This window comes from Pipistrellus hanaki, assembly GCF_964339955.1.
Source record: "Pipistrellus hanaki genome assembly, chromosome: 2".
Lineage (NCBI taxonomy): Eukaryota > Metazoa > Chordata > Mammalia > Chiroptera > Vespertilionidae > Pipistrellus > Pipistrellus hanaki.
In genome coordinates, this window is record NC_140504.1 from 59,075,576 (window position 1) to 59,103,260 (window position 27,685).

Sequence of the window (27,685 nt, forward strand, 5' to 3'; positions counted from 1 at the left end):
TGAGAAAATATCCTGTTGCTTAAGCCACTCAGTCTGTGGCACTTTGCTACAGCAGCTTAGCAAATTAATATAGCCCCCAACCATCCCACTGAGGACCAAAGCCATTGGTCCTGGCCAGAGTCTTAAGCCGAATCATCTTTTCTTTGTCAGGGTTGTTTGTGTAAGAATGGGAAACTAGAAAGAAGATAAAATGTAAGATCCCAGTTAGAGGCTGTGTCAAGCCAACTAGTGATAAGATGGAACAGAAATACACAGACATTGGTGTTTGATCACTCTCATGGTTTATTAATATTCAGATTGAAAAAGGAGCCTTAGAGCCACAAGTAATGCTAATTGGCACATTTGCTTTATTTATTTTCAAAACAAACTGGGTTTTTAGTTTTTTTTTCCTTTTATTCATTCCATCACATTGAAAAGGAGGAAAAAAATGGTTTTGAATTCACTCGATATTTTGGACTCCTCAGATGAACAGAACATTGCACACACACTTGGAACAGAGAGAGATAGAGAGGAAAGTGACTCCCACAGGGCCACACGCACCAATTCAAAAAACTTGGATACAGTGCAAGAATTTCCCAAAATGATTGGATCATCATTACCAAAAACTCGCCATAACAACACCAAGAAACAAAAAATGTTTAAGCCACACTGTTTGACTTGGGATCTTTCCTGCTTATTTTTTTTTTTAAATGTTTGCCACATAGAGAGAAAGAGGGCTAGTGGGTGGGGAGGACGGACTCACAGACGTGAGCAGGACAGGAAGGGCAACTTCAGAGTGGAGCTGAGAAGAGGGTGGGAGAGACAGGGTCCAGGAGAGGGAAGGGTGGGGACGTGGAAAGCCATTTCTTAAGAGTTCAGGCATGTTCTTGGTCCGCCTCCAGTTCTTCTCCTTTACCCTCATCCTGCCGAGCACTTTCCTTAGGTTTGGTTTCATCTGCAGCTTCTGAGGAAGAAAACAAGATGGGAGGGTTGGGGAGGGGGAGAATTAGTATTTTTTCTCACTTGTTCACATGATAATGCAATGCATTTCTTTTTTCAAACCATTTCACAAGAACTTTAAGATGAAAGGAGATTGCTGTTTTAGTAATATAATTTCCAAGTTCAGAAGAGTTACTTCCAGAAGATAGTTCAGTGAAACATATGAAGAGCTCAGGAGCTATGATATTGAGAGCAAGGAGTCCACACAGCAATTACCATTGTCTTCAATCTCTGCCTTACAATCAAAGTATTCAGGTATAGGCTCTTAACATTGGGAATCAACACTAATCTTGCATATTTTTTCATTAGTGTCAGACTAATTGTGACAAGTACTTTATGTGGATCATTGAACAGTCATCTCAACTCTCTCATCCCTTATTTCTAATATTATAAAAGCTGGAAAATGAAATGCTTGAATTTCCAGTTCCCCTTAAAGCTAAAGCTGTCAAAGCACACTTGCCTTATGAATAAGAATATTCAATGGGAATATTTGGAGTGTTTGTAGCAGACTGTCAGCTATTTCCTAATGGCAGTCATTTTAGTAAGACTATCTACTACTACTCATAAATATTTTTAAAGGCCAAAACCATCCCAAATGACCATAATTAACCATTAAAGACCCAACATAACAATCATATTTTCCAGCAAAATATTTTTTATGACATTAACTAAATTCTGATCATCATTATATACTTTATGTACCAGCAGTGTTCCTAATGGATTACAGAAATGTAGTATGCTAATGGATCATTTAATGTTTTGCCAAAAGGAAGTTTCCAGGTTTATTTTAGTGAGGGCCTTCTATAGCAATTTGAAATATTTTTAGAGAATTTAATTAGATCCCCAGTCTTGCCCAATGTATTTAGTGTCCTCTTCAAATTACAGAAGAATAGAATATTGATTTGAACTGTTTAGAAGGATTAATTATAGGAGCAATGTAATACTTCAAAACTCTCTTCCAAAAATAAAATCTTAAGAGCTAGTATGGATGATTTGAGGGAAATTAAGACATTCAAAATAAAAGGTGGAAGAATTGGTAAGGTGAGAAGAATTATATATTTGTGGAATTAAGGGAAAAGAATTCAAAAGATGAAAACAAAACAACAAGGATTTAGGTAACCTGAGAATCAATCATACTTTCTGTCCCCCACTGCTGTGCAATCAGGTTAATTCCTCCTCACCCCCCACCCCCACCCCACACTTTCTATTGACATTTTTGCCTGGGCCTAGGGGAAAAGGTGACACTTAACATGTATCTGGTAATTGAACATTAGCTATTAATAGAGCTTCAATATCTACATATTCTCTCCTCAAATGCTTCAAAGTATTTTAAATATAATTATTTATTTATTCAATAAATTTGTATCAAGCACCTGCAATGTGCCAAGCATTTTTATAAGTATTGAGAAGCAGTGAAGAAACAATAAATATCCTTATTCTTGTTTAAGCCTTTCATAATAAACTTTTAATGAGCAATGAAATCTAATAAAAGAGTAATATGCAAATTAACATCACTCTGCTATGCCCATCCACCAATCAAAAAGGAGTATGCAAATTAACCCAACCAAGATGGCTGCAGCCACAGAGAGCAGGAGGGAGGCTTGGGTTTCCTCAGCAATGGGGGAAGCCAAGCTTTCCACCCACCCTGGCCTGCCTTAGTCTCCACTCAAGTCTGCAAAGTTTCAATTATAGAAGATAAATAAAACTCAGATACCAGGGCTTCCAGTTGTGTCACTGGGGTGTGTGGCTGGCCTGCAAACCACCACAGTCTCCTTGCCCAGACCTCAAGGGAACCCTCATCCTGATTTGGGACACCCTTCAGGGCAAACCAGCCATCCCCTACCTGTGCACCAGGCCTCTTTCTATCTAATAAAAGAGTAATATACAAATTGACCATCACTCCAACACACAAGATGGCTGCCCCTATGTGGTCAAAGATCCTGCCCCCATGTGGACACAAGATAGCTGCCACAAGATGGCCAGAAGGGAGGGACCAGGTCTGCAAGGGAGGGCAGTTGGGGATGATCAGCCTGCAGAAGAAGGGAGTTAGGGGTGACCAGGTCAGCAGAAGAGGGAAGTTGGGGGCGACCAGGCCTTCAGGGAAGGGAAGTTGAGGGGACCCAGGTCTGCAGGTGAGAGCAGTTGGGAGGGACTAGGTCTGCAGGAGAGGGCAATTAAGGATGACTAGGCCTGCAGGGAGGGCAGTTAGGGGCAAACAGGCTGTCAGGAGAGCAGTTAGGCATCAATCAGGCTGGCAGGGGAGTAGTTAGGGGATGATAAGGTAGGCAGGCAGAAGCAGTTAGGGGCAGTTAAGAAGGTAGGCAGGCAAGCAGTTGGGAACCAGCAGTCCTGGATTGTGAGAGGAATATCTGACTGCCTGTTTAGGCCCAATCCATCCATCCCTCAAGGAGTCCCAGATTGGAGAAAGTGCAGGCTGGGCTGAGGGACACACATCCCAGTGCATAAATTTCATACACCAGGCCTCTAGTATATACATTATATGAGATGAGCGTGATTTTATACTTGTTTGATGTTATTGAATATTAAGCAAAGGGGTTATTTTTGTATTGGATTAAGGGACAACTAATTAATAAAAATGGAATGTGTCAAATCAGTGGATTCAATGAAATTCTTATAGGTCACAGGAAATTATTGGGAGAAGAAAATCTAAAATAATAATGTTTTATAACCACAAAATCGAGGTAAGCTAAGAACTCATAGCAATATTTCTTTTAAAAAGTAAACCTACATGCAAGTGAAGGAAACAGGCAATCAGATGTGAACCATATGCCTGCTCTAGTTAGAACCACTTTAATGGGAGATTGCACATGAGTTTGATAAAAGTTTGAGCCTCAGACAAAGGGAAATTTATTGTGAACAGAATCTGGGTTATAGATAAATGAGTCCATTTGAGCCTGAATGTCAGCAAGAATTTCTGGAGATTGCTAACTTGCTCTTTCTTTCACTGATGCTAACTCTAAACAAGTCATTGTAGTTAATAAATCATGGCTGTATATCTATATTTTCTTACCTGTTCTTTCAGCAGCCTCTCTGACTAGAAAGAACCATGACATGACTTCCCAGGCCCCTAAAGCACTTAGCTATAGCTAACATATTTGACCCTGACTCTATGCTCAGAACATTCTAAGTATTTCAATCTACATCATTTTATTTAATTCTCGCAGATACCTTAATCATCCAATTTTATAGGTGGGAAACTGAGGCATAGTAAGATGAAGTAACTTACCTAAGACCACACTGTTTATCAAGGGCAGCAAGGAATTCTAACCTAGGACAGAGCCATCTAGGCAGCTTCTACTTTAGATTGCTCTTTCTGCCTTTAACTTTGCCTAAGAAGAGTGGGTTTTCTCAGAGTGGGAGCTAGAGGAGGGAGTCCACAGGTATGTAAACCTGGGACCTATAAATTCTAAAAACAGATCGTGGGGGAAAAAAGCAGCTCAGAATGGAGGGAAGAATTCTGATTACTTTTGTCTATCTGAGCGGCACTCTCCCTGTGGGAGTGCACTGATGCTCCTGCATTGAGTGTCTGCACCCTGGTGGTAAGTGCACTATTACCACCAGGGGCCAGATGCTCAATGCAGGAGCATCAGTGCACTTCCACAGGGGGCGTGCTGCTCAGCCAGAGGCCTGGCTCATGGCTGGTGAGCACAGTGGAGGTGGAGGGAGCACTGAGGAGCAGTCAGCCAAGCAGTAAGGAGCATCAAGCAGGTGGGTGGTAAGAAGCAAGGGGTCCTGGACTGTGAGAGGGTGCAGGCTGGTCTGAGGGAACCCCCCAAGTACACACATTTCATGCACCAGGACTCTAATCCTATATAATAAAGAGGTGATATGCAAATTAACCATCACACCAAAACCATCACAAGATGGCAGTGTACACAGCAGGGATGAGGCTGGCTGTTCCACATGCCTGCTGCTGCAGTTCCCATGTCCCCACAGGGAGGCGGGAGGTCCGGTGGCCACTCCATATGCCTGCCTAGTTCCCTTAGCCCCACCGTAGGACAAGTCCTAGCTGCTTTTCTGTGTGGCTTTCACCAGGGTTCCCTCAGCCCCACGTACTGTGGAGGAATCCGTGGAGGGTTCCACAGCTCTGTGCAGCTTGATGCTGCATCTGTTTGCATGGGTGCAGGCAGATCTAGATCTCACGGGATTTTGAGGCACATGCAAGCGGGTGGGTACTTGATTCTGTGTCTCCCAACACAGGCAGACTTGACACTGTGTCCCTGTGGGCATCAGCCCAGACTCTGACAGCAGGCAGGAGGGAGTCCCATCCCCACAGAATCAGCCAGAATCAGCCAGCTGTCAGTGGCCTGACAGCCAGGACTTTCATTCACCTGCATCCCAGACCCTGACAGCAGGGAGATGGGAAAATGTCTAAAGTGCAACTATTGATACAACATAGCTCTGCAGCCAAAAGAAGCTGGTGTCATCAACAAAAAATGTCTGAAGACCAATGTGCCTATGAAGCTGAAAGAAGGCGGCAGCAATGACAGAATATGTCTGAAGAACAGCTGTCAGTAAGTACTACTAATACTGGTAGAACTGCCTTCTCAGAGAAAATAGAGTACACGATGATGCAATTCTCAAATATAGTCATAATGGAATGACTGTTAGATGTCAATTTTGACTATCACTAAATTCCTCTGATGAAAAACCACCTGATGGAAAATTTACTCAATGTTGTAGCAAAGGAAAAGTTTGTCCAAATTATATACATTTTCCAGGATAACATGCATATTTAAAAATATTAATGACAGCTCAAACCAGTTTGGCTCAGTAAATAGAGTGTCGGCCTGTGGACTGAAAGGTCCCAGGTTCAATTCTGGTCAAGGGCATGTACATTGGTTGCGGGCATATCCCCGGTGGGGGGTATGCAGGAGGCAGCTGGTCAATGTATTTCTCCCATCAATGTTTCTAGCTCTCTATCCCTCTCCCTTCCTCTCTGTGAAAAATCAATAAAATATATATTTTTTAAAAAGATTAATGACAAACAAAGATTCTGACAGTAAAAGTTTCATGGAAAATATTTGTTCCATAAATAATTCTTTTGCTTTTGCTTCAATGGGTGCAAATATTGCATTGCCATCAGGCTATGGGCCATACTGTTTTAGAATACACGGACAGGTTTATCACCGTACTGGAACTTTACATCCTTCAGATGGTATTTCTCGGAAGTTTGCTCAACTCTATATTTTAAATATGGCCGAAGCTACAAGTAAAAGACTAGCAATGCCAGAAAACCAGGGCTGCTCAGGAAGACTCATGATCAACATCAACAACCTCATGCATGAAATAAATGAATTAACAAAATAGTACAAGATGCTACATAAGGTAGAAAAGAAGCCCAATCTGAAGCAGCAAAAGTATTGCTCCCACGGAAGTAACAATGGTGATGAATTATGATAGTAACAGTGATCCAGGTGGATTTAATTCTCCCTGTGTAACCAAAGTTGCTGTCATATTCAGAAATGAAGATGGAGAGCCTCCTTTTGAAAGGGAATTGCTCATTCATTGTAAACCAGATCCCAATAATCTGAATGCCACTAAAATGAAACAATTCAGTATCCTGTTTCCTACATTAAATACAATGACATGTCCTATTCTTTTTCCACATGGTGAAAAAGGCTGGGGAACAGATATCGCATTAAGACTCAGAGACAATAGTGTAATCAACAATTATACTAGACAAAATGTAAGGACACGAGCCACACAAATGCAGTATTATGGATTTTATCTCTCTGTGTGGGACATGTTCAATCCTATTTTAAATTCAGGAAAATTTACTCAACAGTTTATTGTGGATTCATATTCAAAAATGGAGGCCAATCGGATAAATTTCATTAAAGCAAACCAATCTAAGTTGAGAGTTGAAAAATATAGTGGCTTCATGGATATCTCACATCTAGATCTGAAAATGACAATGTGTTGATTGGTAAAATGATAATATTTCCATCATCTTTTGAGGGTAGTCCCAGAATCATGCAGCAGCTATATCAGGATGCTATGGCAATTGTAACAAAGTATGGCAAGCCTGCTTTATTCATAACCATGACATGCAACCCCAAATGGGCAGATAATACAAACAATTTACAACACTGGCAAAAAGTTGAAAACAGACCTGACTTGGTAGCCAGAATTTTTAATATTAAACTGAATGCTATTTTAAATGATATAGGTAAATTCCACTTATTTGGCAAAAATAATAGTTAAAATTCATGTCATTGAATTTCAGAAATATGGACTGCCTCAGTCTCACATATTACTGATATTAGTGAATCCAAATTAAGAACAGAAGATGAGATTGACTGTATAGTTAAGGCAGAAATTCTGGATGAAAACCAGTGTCCTTGACTTTTTCAAATTGTAAAATCAAATATGTACATGGACCATGTGGAATACAAAATCCAAATAGTCCACATAGTCTGACATCCCCAGAGGGGTCCCAGATTGGAGAGGATGCAGGTCAGGCTGAGGGACACTCCTTCCATGAATGAATTTCATGCACCAGGCCACTAGTATAATATAAAATTTTGTTTTGGTACTTTCTGGTGCTAATTGTATAATTTTCAAATGCTAGAAATTAGTTAATATGTAAAGTAATCTTTAATATTTTGTGCAAAAACTGTGATCCTCATGAGTGGCAAAGGTAGATGAATGGCAGAGGCCAGTTGATCCAATTAGGGTAGTTAGTCACATTTCCCATTTAGAGGATCAGCCTCCCACTGAGATAGTCATTGCTTAAGAAGAGGCTGTGGAAGCTAAAATTTACATGACACCTTTAATACCAAGTGACATAGAACAAGTGAATGAAAGTACAAGGTCTAAAGTTGGCAAATGAGGAAAACCTGCAATTGCTGCTATGACAGCTGAAATCCATCAAATTCAAGAGTAGAAAACACTTTCTGTTTTTCAGTTTAGCTCTGAACATACTTTTGTTTAAACATAAAAACCTAATGCTAATGAAGTTCAATTAGATGTTTATCTAATAATGATATTTTAGTAATTTTAGTTAAGACATTACATGAAAAGAACAAGATTAATCACAGAACATACTATCTATCTAGCTATCTATCTATCATCTATCATCTATCATCTACCTACCTACCTCCCTATTTATCATCTTAAGTGGCCAGTGAATTTATCCTTTGGAAGAGTCATTAATATTCTATCTAGTGATGGCTTCTCTCCACAATTCAGTCTTCTCCAGGTGAAATCAACCCTCAAGTCCAGTTTTATTATGAGAAGGAGTATGTAAAAAAAAAAAAAAAAAAAAAAAAAAAAAAAAAAGCAAATTATTATTCATTTTAGTGGTTTGGTCTAAAAGGGGTGAAAAAGTTGTTTTGTGTGTATGGGTGTTTTTTTTTTAAATAAAATTGGGAAGTTTTGATAATGTTTATATTAAATAATATTTAAATTCTCAAAAATTAGAGTCTGTCAGTTTTTAAAGATCATGTTAGAATCTGATCAAGAGCTATAAACTTCTGCAGCCTTGGCATTTTAACCCTGACAAAAACATTACTTTTTCCAGACCCAAAGACCTCTTAGAAATCACCATGTTCTCTAGCAGTCTCCATATATTTGATAATTTTCTATGTTAACTTCAAAAGAGAGAGTGCACAGCATACACAGTAAAGCCATATATTATTAATGTCTTAGAGTTGAAGGATGCTTCAAAAGAGAAGAAAAATGTGAAATTTACTCATTTATTCATTTGGTGAAAGGTTCTGGGTCATAGTTACTATGTGCCATACATTGTTCTAAGCACTGCAAACACAGTGGTGGTGATAAGGCAATGAAAACACCAAGCAATGATCTCAACCTTCTTAGAATTCATATGCTAGTGATTACTGGCATGCGTATTGCCTGTTGGAGAAGGAGGCATACAAGAAAACATAGTAGCTAGGTAAGAAGACAGCTCAAAGGGGCATACTTTCTCCTGGGATTTGCAAAGTTGAGTATCTTGAAGAATCTCATAAGTTCTGAAATAGGAAAAACCCTAGTAGGTATGACATTCTGGATTCACAATAACTATTCCTAAAAAAAAGATCAAGACCATGTTAAGATGGCAATAAAGATGGAAGTCATTTCTCTGCCCCTTGGAAACTGCGGTGGTAGCCTTGAAAGAGTAAGGGGATCCATGAAAGCCTTCACAGTGGTCCTGGAAAAATGCACACCAAACTGGCTCTCTGATCCTTGCTGAAATAGATTCTGGAAACTGTTCTTCCCTTTATGCATTCCATTCATTTCCTCGAAAAGATGAGAATAGCACGTTCTGTTGGTGAACAAATACCAGGAGCATATGCAGCAGCCGCTGCTTGCGCGTCAGCCAGGCAGCCAGCTGCAATGCTGCTGAAGGGATGGCGGTGTTCCCAGCTGCCATCGCCTACACTGAGCTCTAATGGCCCTGTTTACTGGCTCTGGTCCAGGCCCCTCCGCAGCCCTACATTACTGAAATTAGGTTGAGTGGATTTCCGAGTAAAACATTACCTCTTGGGACCTGCCCAGCTCTCCCCAGCCTTGTCAACATTGATTAAATAGAAGCTGCTATCATCTTGGGGCCATGCCCACAATTACTCTACCAGTCACCACTGGGCTGGGGTGTTTGCTCCATTTCCTTTTTTTATTTTCATTTTTCTTTAGTACTAAGTATCATCACCTCAAAGTCTCAACGGAAAGCGGTAAAAAAGCATCTTGCAGCTAACTCACAGATGTCCCTCTTATTATTTATGTGGTCTTCCTCTTAAGCTGGGTACCACATGTCAATCTGCAGCCTGATCATGGCTTTTAGTGGTTACTGAGATCCACATTTTACGTTTTCATGATCATATTTTACATTTCAAGTTCCTTTGAAAAGCACTGAACCACTGTACACTATTTTGATGTCAATGGAATGGTACAAATATTACCTATGTCCCCTCCTTGCTCTCTGTGCCTTGGAAAGAGAGTATAACTCTATTGCTTACAATACTATTCACTTCAGGATTTCAAAGAACAAGGAAGACTTTAACCAAGGAGAAGACTCAGAGGCAACATGGCAGGCCCCCAATGATATCTGAAACATACTCCTTCTCTCAGAAGACACCTAGGATCAAGCTGACTTATGTTCTAGCCTTGACTGTCCAACCAATTAGTCATGTAACCTTTCCTTTATTTGCCTCAGTTTCCTAATCTATAAAAAAATGTGGATTATATGTCCACCCCACCTTATTTCATGTTGTTTGGAGTTAAAAAAAAAAAGGTATTTGAAAGGACTTTATTAAATTTAAGATGCAGTATGTAATATGTCAAAATTTTAATCCAACCTGTGGGATTTAGGTAAAAACAAAAATAAAACAAAACAAAACAAAACAATACCTATCAAGTTTAACATTTCTATCCCAGGAAAAAAAAATAGCAATTCCTACCCACAAACCCCCAAAATCTTCTTCCCAGAAAAATGACTAAGATAATTTATCCCCTAGAATGTTCCTGTAAAGTCTCTAACTATAATTAGAACATAAGAATGCAAGTGGTTTATTAAATAGAACTGCTCTTTATAGAATCTAGAATTTTTAACCTATGGAACAAAAATTAGTGTTTTGTTTTGTTTTTCTGAAAGGAGGAAAGACCCAGAGATTTTAAAAAGCTAAAACAAAACTTAAAGGAAGTACAGTTTGATCTTAAATATTTCTTAAACATTCTCTATATAAAATGTCTACCAAGCCATCAAAAATTAGGTGTTTGACCTTCTTCCCCCATTAGATAAGAGAGCTGGTTCTAGAGTTAGACTCTATGTATTTAAATTCTATCTCTGCAGACTGTGTAGCTACTGTAGAAAACAGTATGGAGTTTCCTCAAAAAATTAAAAATAGAACTGCATTTTCCCACTTTGTCCACCTCTAACTCATCCTCACCCCTCTCCCCTCTGGCTATCATCATACTTTTATCTGTGTCTATACATTTTATAGAGTGATCTCCTACTGGCAACATATCCAAAGAAACCTGAAACATCAATCAAAATGATATATGCACCCTTATGTTCATTGAAGTGTAATTTACAATAGCCAATATCTGGAAATAGCCCAAGTGCCCATGGATAGATAAGTGGATAAAAAAAGCTATGGTACATTTACACAATGGGATACTATGCAGTTGTAAAAAAGAAAGATCTCTTACCATTTGCAACAGCATGGAAGGTCCTGGAGAGAATTATGCTAAGTGAAAAAAGCCAGCCAGAGAAAGACCAGTATCACATGATCTCACTTATATATGGAATTTAATAAACAAAATAAACTAATGAACAAAATAGAAACAGGCATGGATGCTTGGAACAGACTGCCAGCTGTCTTACATATTTTTAAATGCATTTATATTTATAAATATAAATTTTACATGTACAGATTTTATATATATATAATGTATAGAGACAGATAACAGTATGGTGATAGCCAGAGGGGGAAAAGTTGAGGAGAAGTTGGAGGTGGACAAAGTGGGGCAAAGGAAGACAGAAAGAGATTTTGCTTGAGGCGATGGGTGCACAATGCAGCGTGAAGATGATGCTTTATTGAGTTGTACAATTGTATGGTTTTGCGAACCAATGTTATTCCAACAAATAAAATAAATAAATTGGAATTCTATCTTTGACATTTACCTTGATTTTGAGTAAGCTATTTAACCTCTTATTGCCTTATTTTCCTTATCTGTAACTTATCTGTAATTGGTGATAATATTGGTACCTGCCTCCTGGGTTTTTTTTTTTTTTATAATATTTAAATGTGTTAATTATTTAAAGTACTTAATAAATGATGTGTTTCAATAACTGCTCAATAAGTGTTGACTATTATTACCTGACTTAAGGGTTTCATACATAAGTATTCAATATATATCTTTCCTGCTTCCCCATTTCTTCGTCAGTAAAGAGGGAATAATAATCTCTGTCTCATAGATTTGTGACGAGCCTTAAATGAGAGAATAAAGACTTTAATACAGTGCTACTACCTTGCTCACCTATGTACCTAATGAATAAATGATCTTCTTCCTCTCTCCACACTTATGCTCATCCAATATTAGCCCACAATCAAGAGGAAAGTTTCTTCAAATATCCAAAGAAAGGTGTTAGAAATGCTCTCAGCAATGTTACAGGAATGAGACAAATACTTGAAACTGGATCAGCAAGGTAAATTTACTTCTGCCCAGAAGGGTGTCCTGCCAGCTGAAAATCATGGGCAGAAGCACACCAAACTTTCCTTACTCAGGGTCTGCCCTGCCCCTCACTCTGAACTCTGACCTAATTGGCCAGGGTTCAGAGCTCGGATTCCCATTATTGCATGAATGGCTAATTCAGTGGAAGGAAAAGGGAAGGTAGAACTTAGGATGGCAGCCCCCCAAGATGGCAGAACCTAAGATGGTGGCACCCTGAAGAATCTGAAGGTCATATCAAAATGGTGGAACCTAAGATGGCAATGAGTTTCTTTCTTTGACAGAAAAGATCGCTGGTTCACTTTCACAAAGATGAGTTTTTGCCTTAAGAAGCTTTTGCTTGTAGAATGAAAATGAAATTAAAAACTCTGAAAAAGGCTTTGATGTCAAGGGTGTGGATCCAGAAATGACTGTGAGGGTATAAATGGGCATCAGTCAAACTTGAAGGGCATGATTTTGTGATGCAAGAATCAAGGCTGCTAAATAATAATGTCACAAAAGGCAATACATCTGATACTGCCTCTGTTAAGAAAAGGACAATTTCTCCATTTCATACCTGGAGAATAGCAGCCAATTGATTTTAAAAATAAACAACTTACCCTCAGCCTTAGCTCTAAATGATTCCCTAAATTTTTAGCAAAAATATACCATATAGAATGAGCAAGAACCAAAACATCTCCTGTCCCTGGGTATGTAGTAAATCTTGTATCTAGCAGGCAATTTATAGAGGATGACAAATCTCCAGGTTTAAGATATCTAATTTTAAGAAAAATTCCCTTACTCAATAATTATCAAAATCAAAACATTGAAAAAGACCTAAAACTTCTTGTCCCTTAACTTTATGGAAAATAATCAAATACAGTGAAAATTTTAAATTTCATGATTAGGAAGACCTTTTCATTTCTAAAAAGCTTTGCAGTTATCTGGGGACATGGCATGTGTTAGGGAAGACATTGGTGTTCTGATGGGGTAATTCTTTCTACCTGTGCACAACTCTTTCTCTTTTCTGTGGCTTCTGAAGCAAGAATCTACAGCAGATTTTGAAGAATAAAGAGAGAACAGATAGAGTAGAAAGGAACCATTCTCTTAAAAGAAATCCAGGCACAGAAATACCCTACTTTTGGGGGAATTTAATAAAAACATGATCCCTCCTCCACTCTACTCCAAGGATAATCTCTAATGCCTCCTGCTACATTTTGGAGGAAATTAGTAATTTTCAGAAAAACAAACAAACAAACAAAAAAAAACAGAACTAGAGGATTTGATGTTAATTATTTAGATCCATACTTAATTAAGAGTTGAGGAAAAAATATAACTGTTATCATCATAATTAGGTAGTTATTAATCTTAATAATATGAAGAGAGTAAAGTGGGGGGAGGGATAAACATTATAAGCATCTTCATCTGGGCAGCTTCACCAGGAAGCTACAATTTACTACTCTCCAGGGAACCCTGGGTCCATTCCCAGTGATCTGAGGGAAGGAATCAAACAAAGGGGGAGATGGACACATGGGCAGTGAAGTCTGGGTGAGGTAGGGAAGGTGCTTGCCTGTCAGTCAAGCCTGAGGAAAAGCATCATTGGCTAGGAGGGCAAAGCCAGGCAGGCATGTGAATTCTTCAAGGGTTAATTGGTTAAACTCCTGGTTATAATCCCCAAACAAAGAGCTTCCTCTCTCTTAAGCAGCCACATATCCCACGGCCATGCAGACCCCACACACAATGGACTGCAGCTGGGAACACAAACTAAGTTAGCCAGATGCTGAACTGGACTGGACTGGACTGGACTGTGCTTTAATGGGGAACAGGGACTCTTGGCAGTGTCCGTAATTCTAGCCCTGCTGAAGCAAGATTGGACTTTTTCCATGGCGGAATAGACAGAAATGGGACATTGGAAACACAGGAGTTTAATTTTACGGAAATAAAGATCACTCATCCTCCTGTTCAAATCTCAGTAAATTGCTTTCCTTATGACATCACAAACATTCCACCCCCACTGGTAATGACTGGGGGTACAGAGGGCACCCCATCTATAACAAAACAGGCTAATCATGTTTCTTGGCAATTTGTCATTGAATTTATTCTTAGTTTTAATTCCTAGCACCTTTTCACATTTATTGATACCGGCTGCTTAAGCATCATATTAGACATCATACATCATTTGTTTTTCCTTAGGTATCTCTATTATTCTCATTGTTTTCAACAATGAGCCACCCTACATCTTATCAGTTACAAAACATAGTCATTTGTGCCTGTCAGACCTTGAAAAAATTAATGTACAATTTGGGTTATACTGGTTTGCATTTTAAAATTCAAGTATTTATAATGTTTTAACATATAATAACTTAAAATGCCTTCTTACAAAGTTTGCATTTTTAATATTTGTCTTTAAAAGCCAAAGCAGATGTAGGATTTTCAAGTTCCACAATCTGATATGTGATTAAATTATTTCTCTTTCCCCAAGGTTAAAATACAGAAATCAAAACTAGACATAATTCTAACTCCATAAGAGTCACTCCAATAGCTATGCAGCTACCTAAAAACGTTTCCCATGTATGAATAACTATTGCTTGGGCAACATTTAAATTTTAAAATAAAAGCACTACATCCGTGAGTTATATTCAGCTCAGGCATTGCTATGACTCACCATGATGTGTTTGATTGTATTTGCAACACACCAGAAAATTATTTATCCTTGTTGTTTAATTTTCCCTTATGGCTGTATCTACACAGCACACAAAAAAACTAAAGACTTGGCAGTTGTCTTGCTAATTTTATCAATGCAAATGGATAAATCACACAATTCAGGACAAAAATTTAAAGTCTGTATACATTGTCACAGAGTAGGCTTGTAATTGTTCATAAAATTACAGAATAGTGGATGCTGAAGGGGATCTTAAAGATCATCTGATCTCAGTCCCTCATTCCCTCTGAAGATGGAGAGTTTCTGTGACTTGTCAAAAGTTACACAGCTAATCACAATTCAGTAAATCCTCCCATAATACTATAACACCTCTCACAACTTTGGGGCATGAGTGGATTCTACTACTTGATTTTAATTTACCTGTCTCTCCAGTAGTCCTAAATATACTATATACATCTATTCCTCCCCCACCCCTTTCCTCTTTCTATCATCCTCCCTTTTCCCTCTTTCTCTCACTTCACTCTCTACTTTCTTCCTCCCTCCTTCCATTTATTTTCTCTGCTGTGAAAAAGAAGGTAAGTTCAGTATAATTTTGCTATAAGGGCTACATGAAGTAATTTTATTATTAAAAAAAATTAATCTTTAGAGAGAGAAACATTGATCTGTTACCTCCTGCACATGGCCTGACCAGAGATCAAACCTGCAATCTAGTTATGCGCCCTGACCAGAAATTGAACCCACCACCCTTTGATGTACAGGAACCAACTGGGCCACATCGGCCAGGGTCAGAAATAATATTATGTAGTCCAGATGCTTGCAGAACCATGGGGCTGAGCATTATTGTTGTATCAAACTTAAACATATTAAGTACATATTGTGAGAAAAGAAGTGGATATTTTATGCAGAGAGGAAAAGAAATAGGGACTTTTAGAACTGTAATTTAGATGGAATTGTCATCATTGCTTTGGGAAAGCTTTATGAATTGAATGACTTAAGAGTTATTAGGTAATGAAAGTCAATTTATTATTGATAATTACTACAAATACTGTCATATCTGGGATTCCATAAGAGATCATGATTAGGTTGTGAAGAAGAGGAAATAAAAGTGCACATCATTCCCCCATCTACCACTCCCTCCACTTCCCAATGAAATCTGAGTGTTAAAATACCAACTGAGGTTTAACTCAATTTTGAAATTAATTTAAAGAAACATTATTGTAACAAAAATGTCCTATATAAGGTGTTTGTGCTCCATGCTTGCATGAAGATAAATAAATGCAATCTCCACCTCTTACTGTGAGAATTCATTTTGCACTCATTGTGAGTTTTGGCTTCCTGGGGCCTGTCAAATTGTAGCACTGCCTGTGAGTGAAAAATTGTTTTCAGAATCAATAGCACTTACAGGAATACAACCATAACTATATCAAAAAAGTAATATTTTTATTTGTATTAATTTTTCTCTTTTTAGTCAAAGATGCCAAAGTTCTTTACTTATTTTTAGTGGCAAAGAATGTAATAGCTTTGGTTATTTGGAGACATTGGGACAATAGGCAGTTAAAGAATAAAGACTTGTCTGGCTGGTGTGTCTCAGTTGAGCATCGCCTCATGAACCAAGAGGTCACTGGTTTGATTCCTGGTCAGGACACATGCCTGAGTTTCGGGCTTGATCCCCAGTAGGAGGCATGAGGGAGGCAGCCTACCAAAGATGTTTCTCTCTAATGAATGTTTCTATCTCTCTCTCCTTCTCACTCCTCTCCCTCTAAATATCAATAAAAACATAGTTGTAGTTTAAAGAAGAAAAATAAAAGAATAAAAGCTCATAGTGAGTCTTGGCTTATTTGAGATAGAACTCAGGAATCAAGTATGTCTGCCCATCATAAAATATTGAAAAATCATTCCATTCTCTCCTTTCTCCATCCATTTTTGTTTTTGGCATCTTTTTTTTTTTTTTTAATACATTTTATTGATTTTTTTACAGAGAGGAAGAGAGAGGGTTAGAGAGTTAGAAACATCAATGAGAGAGAATCATCGATCAGCTGCCTCTTGCACACCCCTACTGGGGATGTACCCGCAACCATGGTACATGCCCTTGACTGGAATCGAACCCAGGATCTTTTGGTCCACAGGCTAATGCTCTATCCACTGAGCCAAACCGGTTACGACTGTTTTTTGGCATCTTTTTAAAATATTCCCTTTTTCTTAATTTCAGTGAAGACTATGTTCTGATTTTTTTCCTTCTATTTTCTAGCTTTTATTTTTCCATTCTGTGTCTAGATTTTAGTCCCTATACCCTAAAATGTCCACAAACCAATATTCAATTATAAATTATCTTTGTAGACTCTGCATGAGCAAACTCGTTTTCTCTAGTGACTTAAGCCCTGACCCCATAACCAGGCAACCAGGAAATTTATATTATCACTGTCATATTGTGTGATACATACCTATAAACATATTACTTCCTTTATCAAAAAACTTTACTGATTCCTGACTACATATACATTAAATTCCAATATTTCTCCACACCCTTGACAGTACTCCTGGCTCTAATCTTATATCTCAGTCTGTACTGGACATCACGAGATCACTGTCACAGCAAATATCACCAGATTAGCCTTATCATTCTTTCAGTGATCCAAGTTTAAAATCCTCTCTCCATATGCACCTATCTTTTGGTTATTCTTTCTCAATGACAAACCTCTACTTGAAGCCATGAAATGGAAAGAAAAAAATAACTGTACTGATGAAAATCATGCCAGAATCAAAGGCAATAGAAACTAATCAATACTACTACTTTGAAACCAGTAGTAAGCAATGGAAGGAAGTGCAAGTGGGTAAAGATAACACAATATCTGAAGTACATGTTTAAGGAAAATAGACAAATAGGAGGTCAACAGCAGGGAAAGTCAAGTATTAAAAGCTAGAAGAACATAGAATCAGAAAGAGGCCAATACAGATAGACCATGGACATGTCTGGGAATCTTTCAGCCAGCAGTAGGGCCCCCACAATCATGGGAGTAAGAACAAGATTCCTATCTCTAAGAGTATGATGATAATAAGGCAGGACTTTAGTACTCAGAGAGACTAGAGTACAAATGAGATGAATGAGACAGGGTCTTAGATAAATCAAACCAAGCAGAAGTCTAGTTAGTGGAACTGTTTAAAGTAAAAAACCAATTACTGGTGTTTAGGTGCAAGTGGACTTGATGCTGAGCCAATTGTGTGTAGGGTCCTTTAAATGTCTCTAGCCTAGGAATGAGAATGACATCAATTTCAGAACCAAGCATAGAATTCAACCTGAAAGAGGAATTGTGAATAACCTCATCAGTGGTGCTTACAGGGATAGATGGCAATACCAGACTAGAATTTCAGGGGGTGGTGAGACACTAAAGTCTGAACCAATGCAGTCATATCTTAATAAATCTTCCTGTTTCCAACGTAGCCCTCCTGAAGACTTCTCTGTCATGGATAGTGGCAGCTAAAATAGTTATTTAAAGCCAACAGATGTGAAGAGAGAGAGAGCAGATGGTTGCTGTCCCAACAAATTCTCTGATACCATTGAGTCAGAAACAAGGGACACGACTTTCCTTGTCATTTAAATGAAAGTGTACTAAAAACATTTTTTTTGTCATGATCTTACTGTAATTTCCTTCGGACCTACTTGATGTCAGCCTTATGTTTGGCCCACATGTCTTTGCCATCACTGCTGACTCAGGTCAGAGAAGTCCCAACCGGGAGCACAATCGCTTTTAAGCTCTTCCAGGGGCCTGGGCCATCTTATCTAATTGTTTTGGTGTTGTTGTTGTTGTTTTTTAAAAATAAATCTTCATTGTTCAGATTATTAGTTGTTCCTCTTTTTTTTTCCCCCATACCTCCCCTCTACCTGGTTCCCATCCCACCCTCTTCCCTTACCTCGCCCCCCTCCCCACTGTCCTCATCCATAGATATAAAATTGTCTAATTGTTGAGATCAAAAATAAAAAACTACTATAGAAAAAATAATTAAAAGTTAATTTTCTTTTTCAAGTTAGATTTTTATGAGATCTTGGAAGGAGAATTAATGAATTAAAGGAGATGTAGTAATAAATTTGGGGATAAAGATAGTATTGAAAAATATTCAGAAGTTGTAGGGGAAAGTAAGAAAAAGATATTTTACTGAAGTTAACTTGAATATAGATTATAATAGAAAGGAAATCTACAGTGTCAACATTTTCTAGCCAAAGACTATGAGGAACACACCCGTAGTTGAATACAGTGGAGTTTGTTGACAGGAGAACCAATAAGACATCAGTGTCAGGGACTTTTTGGGCATGTGCTAGGAGATTTGGATTCAAGGAGGAAGAGCTTTGCTCTGGATTAAATTCTGTCATGAGGCAGGGGTCATTTTATAATTATAAATCTCAACAAATACTATCTAAAAGGAAGGAAGAATGAGGCAAGTATCATTATCATCCATATTAGGCAGGTTTGGGAAATACTTGGACAGTTTATTGTTTAAACCATAGCCATATTTAGGCTTTTCTCAGACATGATTATGGTGGTTTGTTTGTCTTGAACCATCATACAAAATCTGATGTTGGTGTTCTGTGAAATTGTTTCTGTTAGCAGGAGAACTAAGGCCTTTCTGTGAGCACCAGACCAGCTCCTGGCTGTCAGGACCTTCTTTTCTCTTTCTCAGGAGAAATAAGGGATATTCAACCTGACTTTCCATATCTGACATGCCATCATTAAGAACTGCCGTTGCATCTACCTGTGTTTCACTCTGAAGTTTTTCATCTAGTAATAGTAATGGACGCGTGATTCCCTTGAACATCATAAAAGAGAAATGACATTGATTGCACAGAGACAGCGAAAAGATTCCACCTCAACCAGCACCATCAGCTGAAGCCCTATCCTGAAATGCTTTTACTGGCTCTTAAAGATGCTTATGGCTCCCAAGGGGCTAGTGGCACTGTTTTCTAATTTAAAATATCTTAATTAAATAAAATCCTTCGTGAGGAAGAAAGAGCGGGCCAGATTGGGGTCTGTCACCTCAGCTGTTTTCTCGTTTCATTGATATGACAAGACAGCATGTTTGGGCTTTTCTGACTTTCTCTTCCCCTCCTCCCTTTAATGACCTGTCAAAAGGAAATTCCATCCTGTGTGGGCATAAATGCCTGCTGTAAATAAAGAGGAAATGGGGGAAAGAGGAGGCGGAAAGAGAGGGCGTGTGTGGTAGAAGCTAGCTTTGCAGCTCAATTGTAAGGCATCTTTTAGTGTCTAGACACCAGCTGCTTGGTAACCATGGGAACCCACTAACTTTGGCTGATGGGCTGAGGAGTAATGACTCTCAGGAGATCTGGGTGGGAGCACGGTGGTGGGGGCAGAGGATGAAAGGTTGGGAGAGATGGCACAGAGAGTATTAGAGCAATATGGGGAAGGGCAAAGACAAAACAAAACTCTCTTTGTGAAAGGGCGGCATTAACCTTGTTACCATTTTTTTCTCATGCACATTACACACGTGGTGACAATGTACAAACCTGTATCCTCTGCAGGTGTCAGGACACAGGTTGCTGAAGATGAACAGCAGAGCTGGAATGATTATATTCCCATCAACCTCCTGCCAGTGCCAAATAACATCCTCAGTAAACCAAAGCTTTTCCAGGGTAAACAGACAGGATCAACAATTGTCTGAAATCTCTGGCGTAGGCAATTCCAGTCCCTAAGATTGCTGTCACTTTTACAAGCACTCAGCAATGGAGATTAATCACAGCTCTTTATACCTACAGTGTCCTCCCTTCCTGCTGCTCCCATTTCCCCTTGTCATGCATGGGTTGGGCCGCTGTAAATAAAGGAGGATGGTGGTGGGAATGGTGAGGAAAGGAGTAAGAAATGAAGAGCTACCAGTTCAGAGCCAATTCATCAATCATACAAACATATTTTGTTCTCTTATTCAGCTTAACAATAATCCACAACCTTCGGACCAACTTTGTTCTCTTATTCAAATATAGACTTCTATCATCAGAGGTTTACAATCCATGGATTTTGACAGTTGCTTTAGGTCACCCTGTCCCCTTCCCATCACACGTTCCTTTTCATTGTGATTTTTAGGTAGCACTGGCACCCCTACCTTACCCATCTTACCACGAATGGTGTGCCTATTTCCACCCCTACCCACATCTCTCCACCCCCTTTTCTCGACTCAGTATCATCACATACAAACATACCTCCATGGACCTCTAGACTCTTTGTAATGCTCAAGTTGGTCTACAGCTATAGAGACTAGACTTATTGTCTGTCTCAAGTTTTACCTTTACTCAGGCAACCTTATCCACCACAGTTAGGATCCAATAGAAGATCTGCTGGTTTTACTGGAGTTATCTGGGTCACAAAACTGTTTTTCAATTGTGCAAAGCTAACAAATGATACAAACGTTAATCCTTGGACTCTGATAAAAGCCAACAGAGATGCCTGAATATAGATATATAGAAAGTGGAGCAAAAGTTTGTTTACAGTTGTTTGTATGGAACAAATACAATAATTAATATATAATAACATAAGAATGAACTCTGTGTTTTGCTTATTCACAACGGTAAACCTATTTTTGCTCTATTCTCTCTCTGTGTGTGTGTATGTGTGTGTGTGTGTGTGTATACTGTTTTATTCAGTGGTCCCTCTGAAGAAAATGCTTCTCTATGAAAAAGTGTTGCAGTCATATTGAACTATAATCAACATGTAAGCAAATTTAACATACCAAAAAAAAAAAGCTACTAATAGGTAAATGCTCATTTAACTATAATTTATGATAACTGGAACATTTTAATGCACCAGAAACTATTCAACATTAAAGCTTGCCTAACTTTGACTTGATGATTTAACATGAAAGAAAGGCAACTTGTTCCTAAGCAAAGATGTGATTTTCCATCTATTTCCAGTCAGTGCAGAATCCCCAGTGGCTTTGATTTGCTGAAATGGTTTTCTGCTTTAGAGATGAATCTTTTGCATGGGGAGATGAAACCGATTTCCTCCCTATGACCTGGCTCCCTGCAGGGAGTGACTGAGAAGCTCTGAGACTAGGACAAGGATCTGATCCTCAGGTGCCAGTGACACAGCCCATTTATAGTTACTGTCAAGTTGCCAACATCTTCTGCTCATTAGGAGGCAGGATGTAACTTGTGAGAACTCGATGATTCACTAAAGAATTTTCAGGGGCAAAGAAAGATGGGGGGACATCTGCCGGGGTGGCAGAGGGGATGAGGGGTAAACCAATGAAATGTGAGGGTGATTCAGGGTCATTGTTGTCACCTATGCATTGACCATAAGAACTGACTCAGCTACTCTGACTAAATAACTGTTTTCTTCGTCACTTGCTGAATCAACTATATCTACTGAGTATTCACTATCTGTTCTATCTATTTGCAGGGAATACAGCACTGTACAAAACAATAATAAGACTAAGAACAGACTGTTCTTGTGGAGCTTATATTGTACTATTAGAGGCCCAGTGCATGATTAAATAATGTGCATGTAGAGTCCCCTAGGCCTAGCCTGCCATCAGGGCCATGCCTGTCACCCTAAGTTGCCTCTCATGCTCGCAGATGCTGCTGGTGCCCCACCCCGCCCACCACAAGATCCGCTGCTTATTTGTTTGTGACACTGTTATGGCATCACGACCACAGGCTTTATATGATATAGATAATAAAAAAATATTAAAATATATAGCATGTTAGGTGGTGGTAAGAGCTATGAAAACAATATTGGAAAGGAGGATGGAGAGTGCTGGGATAAGGGTATAGCGACAGTATTAAACAGAAAGCCTACTTGAGTCGGGATATGTGGACAGAGAGCTGAAGGTTAGAGAGGGAACTCTATGAGCATCTAGAGGAGAGAGATTTCTGGATGGAGGAAATACTAAATGCAAGTGTGAACACACATGATTGTTGGAGTTGCAACAAGGAAAGCAATCTTGCTATCATGGAGCTAGAGAGGAATGGTGATCTGGTCGGGAGGATGTTAATCATGGAGGAATCTGACCCTTTTAAGGAACTGGCTTTTATCCAAGTGAAATAGGTGCTAGAGAGAAAGTGATATGTGCTCAGATTTTACATATATTTTGAAGGTGGAGGAAACAAGATTGCCTGACAGATTTAATGTTGTTAAAGAAAAAAGAGTCAGGGGTAATTCCAAGATACACAGCCTGAGCCTCAGCAGAAGACAGACTTGCCATCTTCTGATATTGCAAAAAATTGAGAAGGAGCAGGTTCAGGGAGCAGAGACAGGAGTTTGGTCTTTAAAATCTTTCACTGGAGGTGTCCATTCAATATACAGTTGAGATGTAGAGTAAGCAGCTGTTTAAAATAGAGAAAGAGGTCTGAGTTACAAAAAAATTGAGATTTATTAGGTTGTAGACAGTATGTGATGCCATGAACTGGAAGAAATCACCAAGGGATTACATGTAAATGGAGAAGAGAAAAGAGGAGATACAAGATGAAGACATGTGGGTACTCCAACATAGAAACCAGAAGATGAAGAAGTAAAGCAAAGGAAACTGAAAGAGAATAGTCACTGTATTAGGAACAAAACCAGGAATAATTAATATGTGGGATGAGCAGTAGCAAAAGTATTTCAAAGGGAAGAGAGTGATCAACAATCCAATGCTATTGGTGGGTCAAAAAAATGAGGCCTTTGGCTTGACCATTGAATTTTAGCAACATAGAGCTCACAACTTTAACAAAGGTTATTTTAGTGTAGAGTGGGAGGGTAGGTGTGAGTGTTGTGGATTCAAGAGAAAATAGAAATGTTCATTGGAGACACTGAGCATAGACAACTCTGGTTAAGATTACAAACTCGGTGGCTATATTGCTTGAGTGTGAATCTGGAGCCCTCCAATTCCCAAAAATGATACATTGGGCAAGTTATATAACTTCCCTATGTCTTGATTTCTCCACCTATAAAATGGGGGCATAGTATATACCTCACGGGGTTGTTGTAAAGTATGATATATATAAAATGCTTAAGTGATATGCTCAGTAAGTGTTAACTAAAACAGTCCTTATCACTTCTCTTAATCCGTGAAAAGATAAAGCCTTTGTGAACAAGTTCTATCATCAGTTCTGGAGAGTAAAATAACAAAAACTGTTGTTTGAGCAACTATGATGAAAATGCTGCCAACCTTGACCTACTCTCAAATGGCTTTATGACAGATTTGGATTGAAACACCTCAGGGGAGTGTCATGTTTCATTTTCTACATCATGTGAGGTCCTGGTGTAATAAAAACACAGTCTAGTGATCCAGAGTACTTAATGAATTCAAGGCTTTCCACTCACTAATATTCTTTAACTCTGAAAGTCTGACCCCAAAATATTTGTTTTTCTGATCCCATTGAGCTTCAGTGGGTCACATAAAGTACTTTGAAATGTATAAATTCAAAGTGTTAAGGCATTGATATTTCTATGCCACAGAACAGTTCATCTGGCATTCTGTCAGACAGACATCTTTGTCAACTAACACTTCTGCAATACAATAAAAATTGACATTTGTGTAATGGTCTTGAAGCATTTTATGATTATGATTACTATACTTCTAATGTTGTATATATTTCATTACATCCCATTTGGAAATTCAATAACAACATAGATGGCAATAATTAATCAAAGCACTTCAATAAAATAGTAACCAGAATATTCCTCTTCCCAATCACATTGGAGAAAACAGACTTTTCTATAAATGTGTTGTTCCTCTTTTTATCTTGAGGACATCCAAGTTAAATAATAAGAGAACAATAAAAATAGTTATGTAGAAAAAGCAGAAATGAGGTGCTCATATAGTCACACTCACTAGCCATGTGCCTAAGATAAGTTGTTTAAGTACTCTTGCTTCTATTTCCTCCTCTGTGAAAAAGGGACAATGATACCCCTCATCATAGGGTCATTGTGAATTTTAAACAAGAAACTCCATGCAGAGAATTTAGCGGAGAGCCTGGTAGAAGACAAGTAAGTGTTAAACGCATTGTTATCTTTGGAATTATTGCTGCTATTGCATTTATTCTATGGTGAGGACCTAATAAGAGACACTAGACCAAAGACTGAGTAATTCAAAGCTATCAAATATGCATTAGGTTGGCCTCACGTGTTAATTAAGGCTTGAGCTAATATAGAAATTTGGATTCACCATTGTCTTTGTGAGGAAGTCTCAATTAATTATAGGAGCTCAATAAACATACATGGCATGTGGTGTATTGTTATATGGATTTGTTCCAGATAGATGGCTTTTGGGGTGGGGCTGGAAAAAACAATCTCCACTTCCATGAAGAGGCTTCTGCACCAGCAGCCATAGCCACTATAAGCTTCCAGAGACCTTCACACAACTTCCTAAATGACTGTACCCTCCCCAAGTGACAGGGGGGAAAATGGCTGTATAATCTCACCACATCTCTCCCCTCTCCATCTTCTTCACCCTCCCAGCTGCCCAGCAGGCATGTGCTTGCAATGAGCTGCCTGCCTCACTGGAATCCTCGGCTCCATTAATAAGCCCTGCAAGGCTGATAATTGGGGATTTGTGGAGCCTGCAGTCTTTCAATAAGCCAGGTTGTTATGGAAACCAGAGGCAGACCTCCATGTCTATAGTATCGATCCTAAAAAAAAATAAAATAAAAGTGGGTGTTGGAAAGGATCATTTTAATCCATCCTCTCCACTTCCCCCATCATTTTTTTAGAAGCTTACCTCCAATTTGCACACATGAGAATTCACAACTCTTCTCTGTATTGGTTTTCCCACTCAGCACTCCCTTACTCCTTTCTTAATTACAACTGAGTGATTTTTCAGCTCCAGCAAAGAAAATGAGTTGAGCAGAGTACTATAGGAACACCAGAGTAGACACTCTAAATCTAATTTAATACCATGGCATTAATTCTGATTATTTGAGCCAAGAATTTAGCAATGAATATCAATGTGTTTTCCCCACCATTGAAATAACAATAACGGAACAGGATTTAAAAAAGGCCCCAGAGTCTCTCGCCAGCCTCTCAAGAGGTATTGTTCTATGGCAAGATGGCCACCACCCACGATGAGTCATGGTATTGTGTTCAATGAAAGGAGTGTCCAGATTTCAAACTGGCAGAGTAAAGGGGACAGTTTTCTTGGAGTGCTTTAAAAAATTAAGTGACAACGTCGTTCTTACAATAAAAATCCAATTATTCCATCTGGTTAATAAAGCCAGGCATGAAGGCAGAGCATAGCTGGCTGGGTGGCTTGTAAACAGCACCAAATGATTCCAGCCTAGAGGCCCTGTGGGCCTAGAAAAACAGGACTGAGCCCCTGCACTGCAGACCAGAACACCATTGTTTCCTGCAAAACTTCCCATCTCTTTCCAGTAGAGGGCACCAGCGTAATTCCATTCCCAGCTCGGAGCCTGGGTGGAAGGCTAAGCTAGAAAGAAATGACTCCAGGCAAGTGATAAGAGTGGTGACAGGGAAGAAACAACCTATTGTGATTGGGTCCTACTTTTAAGCTTTCCTGAAATTAATTTTTATTTTTAAGTTCTTCCAAAATGACTAAAAACTGAGCCACAATACTGTTTATTGAAGCTGCTTTATTGAATAATCTAATACTATTGCAAGTCTTTGAGCTGAATTAGTAAGTGTGGATTGTGCTGTGTATATTCCTTGTAGAGTCATCAGAGTCATTCCTGGAGCAAGAATCTATACTAATAAAATGGTAATGTGCTAATTAGATCAGACCTCTTCTGGACGTCCTTCCTGACAAAGCCAAGCCCAGGAGAAGCCGCCCACCCCAGGTCCCAGTTGCCTGCACCTGTGACCGCATGCCCATGGTCCTTCGCAGCTGCAGCTGGCCCTGGATAAGCCAGCCCAGGGATCCTGGGTGCCTGAGGCCAGCCAGAGGAAGGGAAGCCTGAGTTCCTGGGTGCAGGGCCAAGGCAAAGGTGTTTAGGGATGCTCAGGCAGGCAGGCAGATGAGCAGTTAGGAGCCAGTGATCCTGTCAAGAGACATATCTAGACTGCAGGTTTAGGCATGATCCTTGTGGGCCTAAACTAGCAGTAGGATATCCCCAGTGGGGTCCTGGACTGGAGAGGGCAGGCCAGGCTGAGGGACCCTCCCCAGGCATGAATTTTGTGCACCAGGTCTCTAATAATTTAATAAAGTAAAAACTTCAACCTACCTCTATTCACTACTGTACTAAGAGTGAAGTCCTCTGATCACTTCAAGGCTTTTAGTAAGAGGATCCAGGATATTCCACCTTCCCCACACTAACACCTGTTACTAGGGCCAGTATCTGCACCAATACTCATTGTCTTCCCTTGGACCTTACCCTTCATCCATCTGAATTCCTTCTCTGCAATTATAGACTACAGTTTACAAGTAGGCATGCACTTACATTATTCCTTACTTTACTAGTTCTGGATATATATATTTTTTAATACCTTTGTTTCTTTCCCTCAACTAGGGTGTAATTTCTAGGACCTCAGATATTCACTTTTATACTTCTATATCCTTCACAGTGCCTAGTGCAGAATGAAAATGATATATACTAATAAATATATTAATTGGGTGGCAAGGAAATACAGTTGTTAGGACATTTGGGTTTATCTCCTCTACTCTGATAGTAACTCATTGTGCAACCATGGACAGAACATGCAACCTGAACCTCTGAGTATGTCTCATCTTTCATTAAAACCTACAACTACACAACTTCCTAGAGATTGTTCAAGTACAGTGGAGCTTATTCTATTTGTGTCATGATCCCAGTTGAGTATCTGATGAAACACAAGGCTATGAGAATGTCATCCATATATACACACAGTATATGCATGTACTAAAGATTTTAGGTACTAAAGGACCACCCTGAAGCCCACTCAATGCCCAGGTCTAGGTGAT

General features: G+C 39.1%; 1 protein-coding gene across 2 annotated transcripts in view; it reads right to left on the minus strand.

The window, feature by feature from the left end:
- Window positions 1-258: 258 nt before the first annotated feature.
- The window catches only part of GAP43 (growth associated protein 43), a 100,325-nt gene continuing 72,898 nt past the window's right edge, over window positions 259-27,685 (minus strand). For both annotated transcript variants that reach the window (XR_014794345.1, XM_084876149.1), the window contains one exon: window positions 259-943. Coding sequence is in view for 1 of the 2 variants with exons in the window: in XM_084876149.1 (XP_084732275.1) it covers window positions 855-943 (89 nt within the window). In the remaining variant the exon portion in view is untranslated. The remainder of the gene's footprint in view (window positions 944-27,685) is intronic.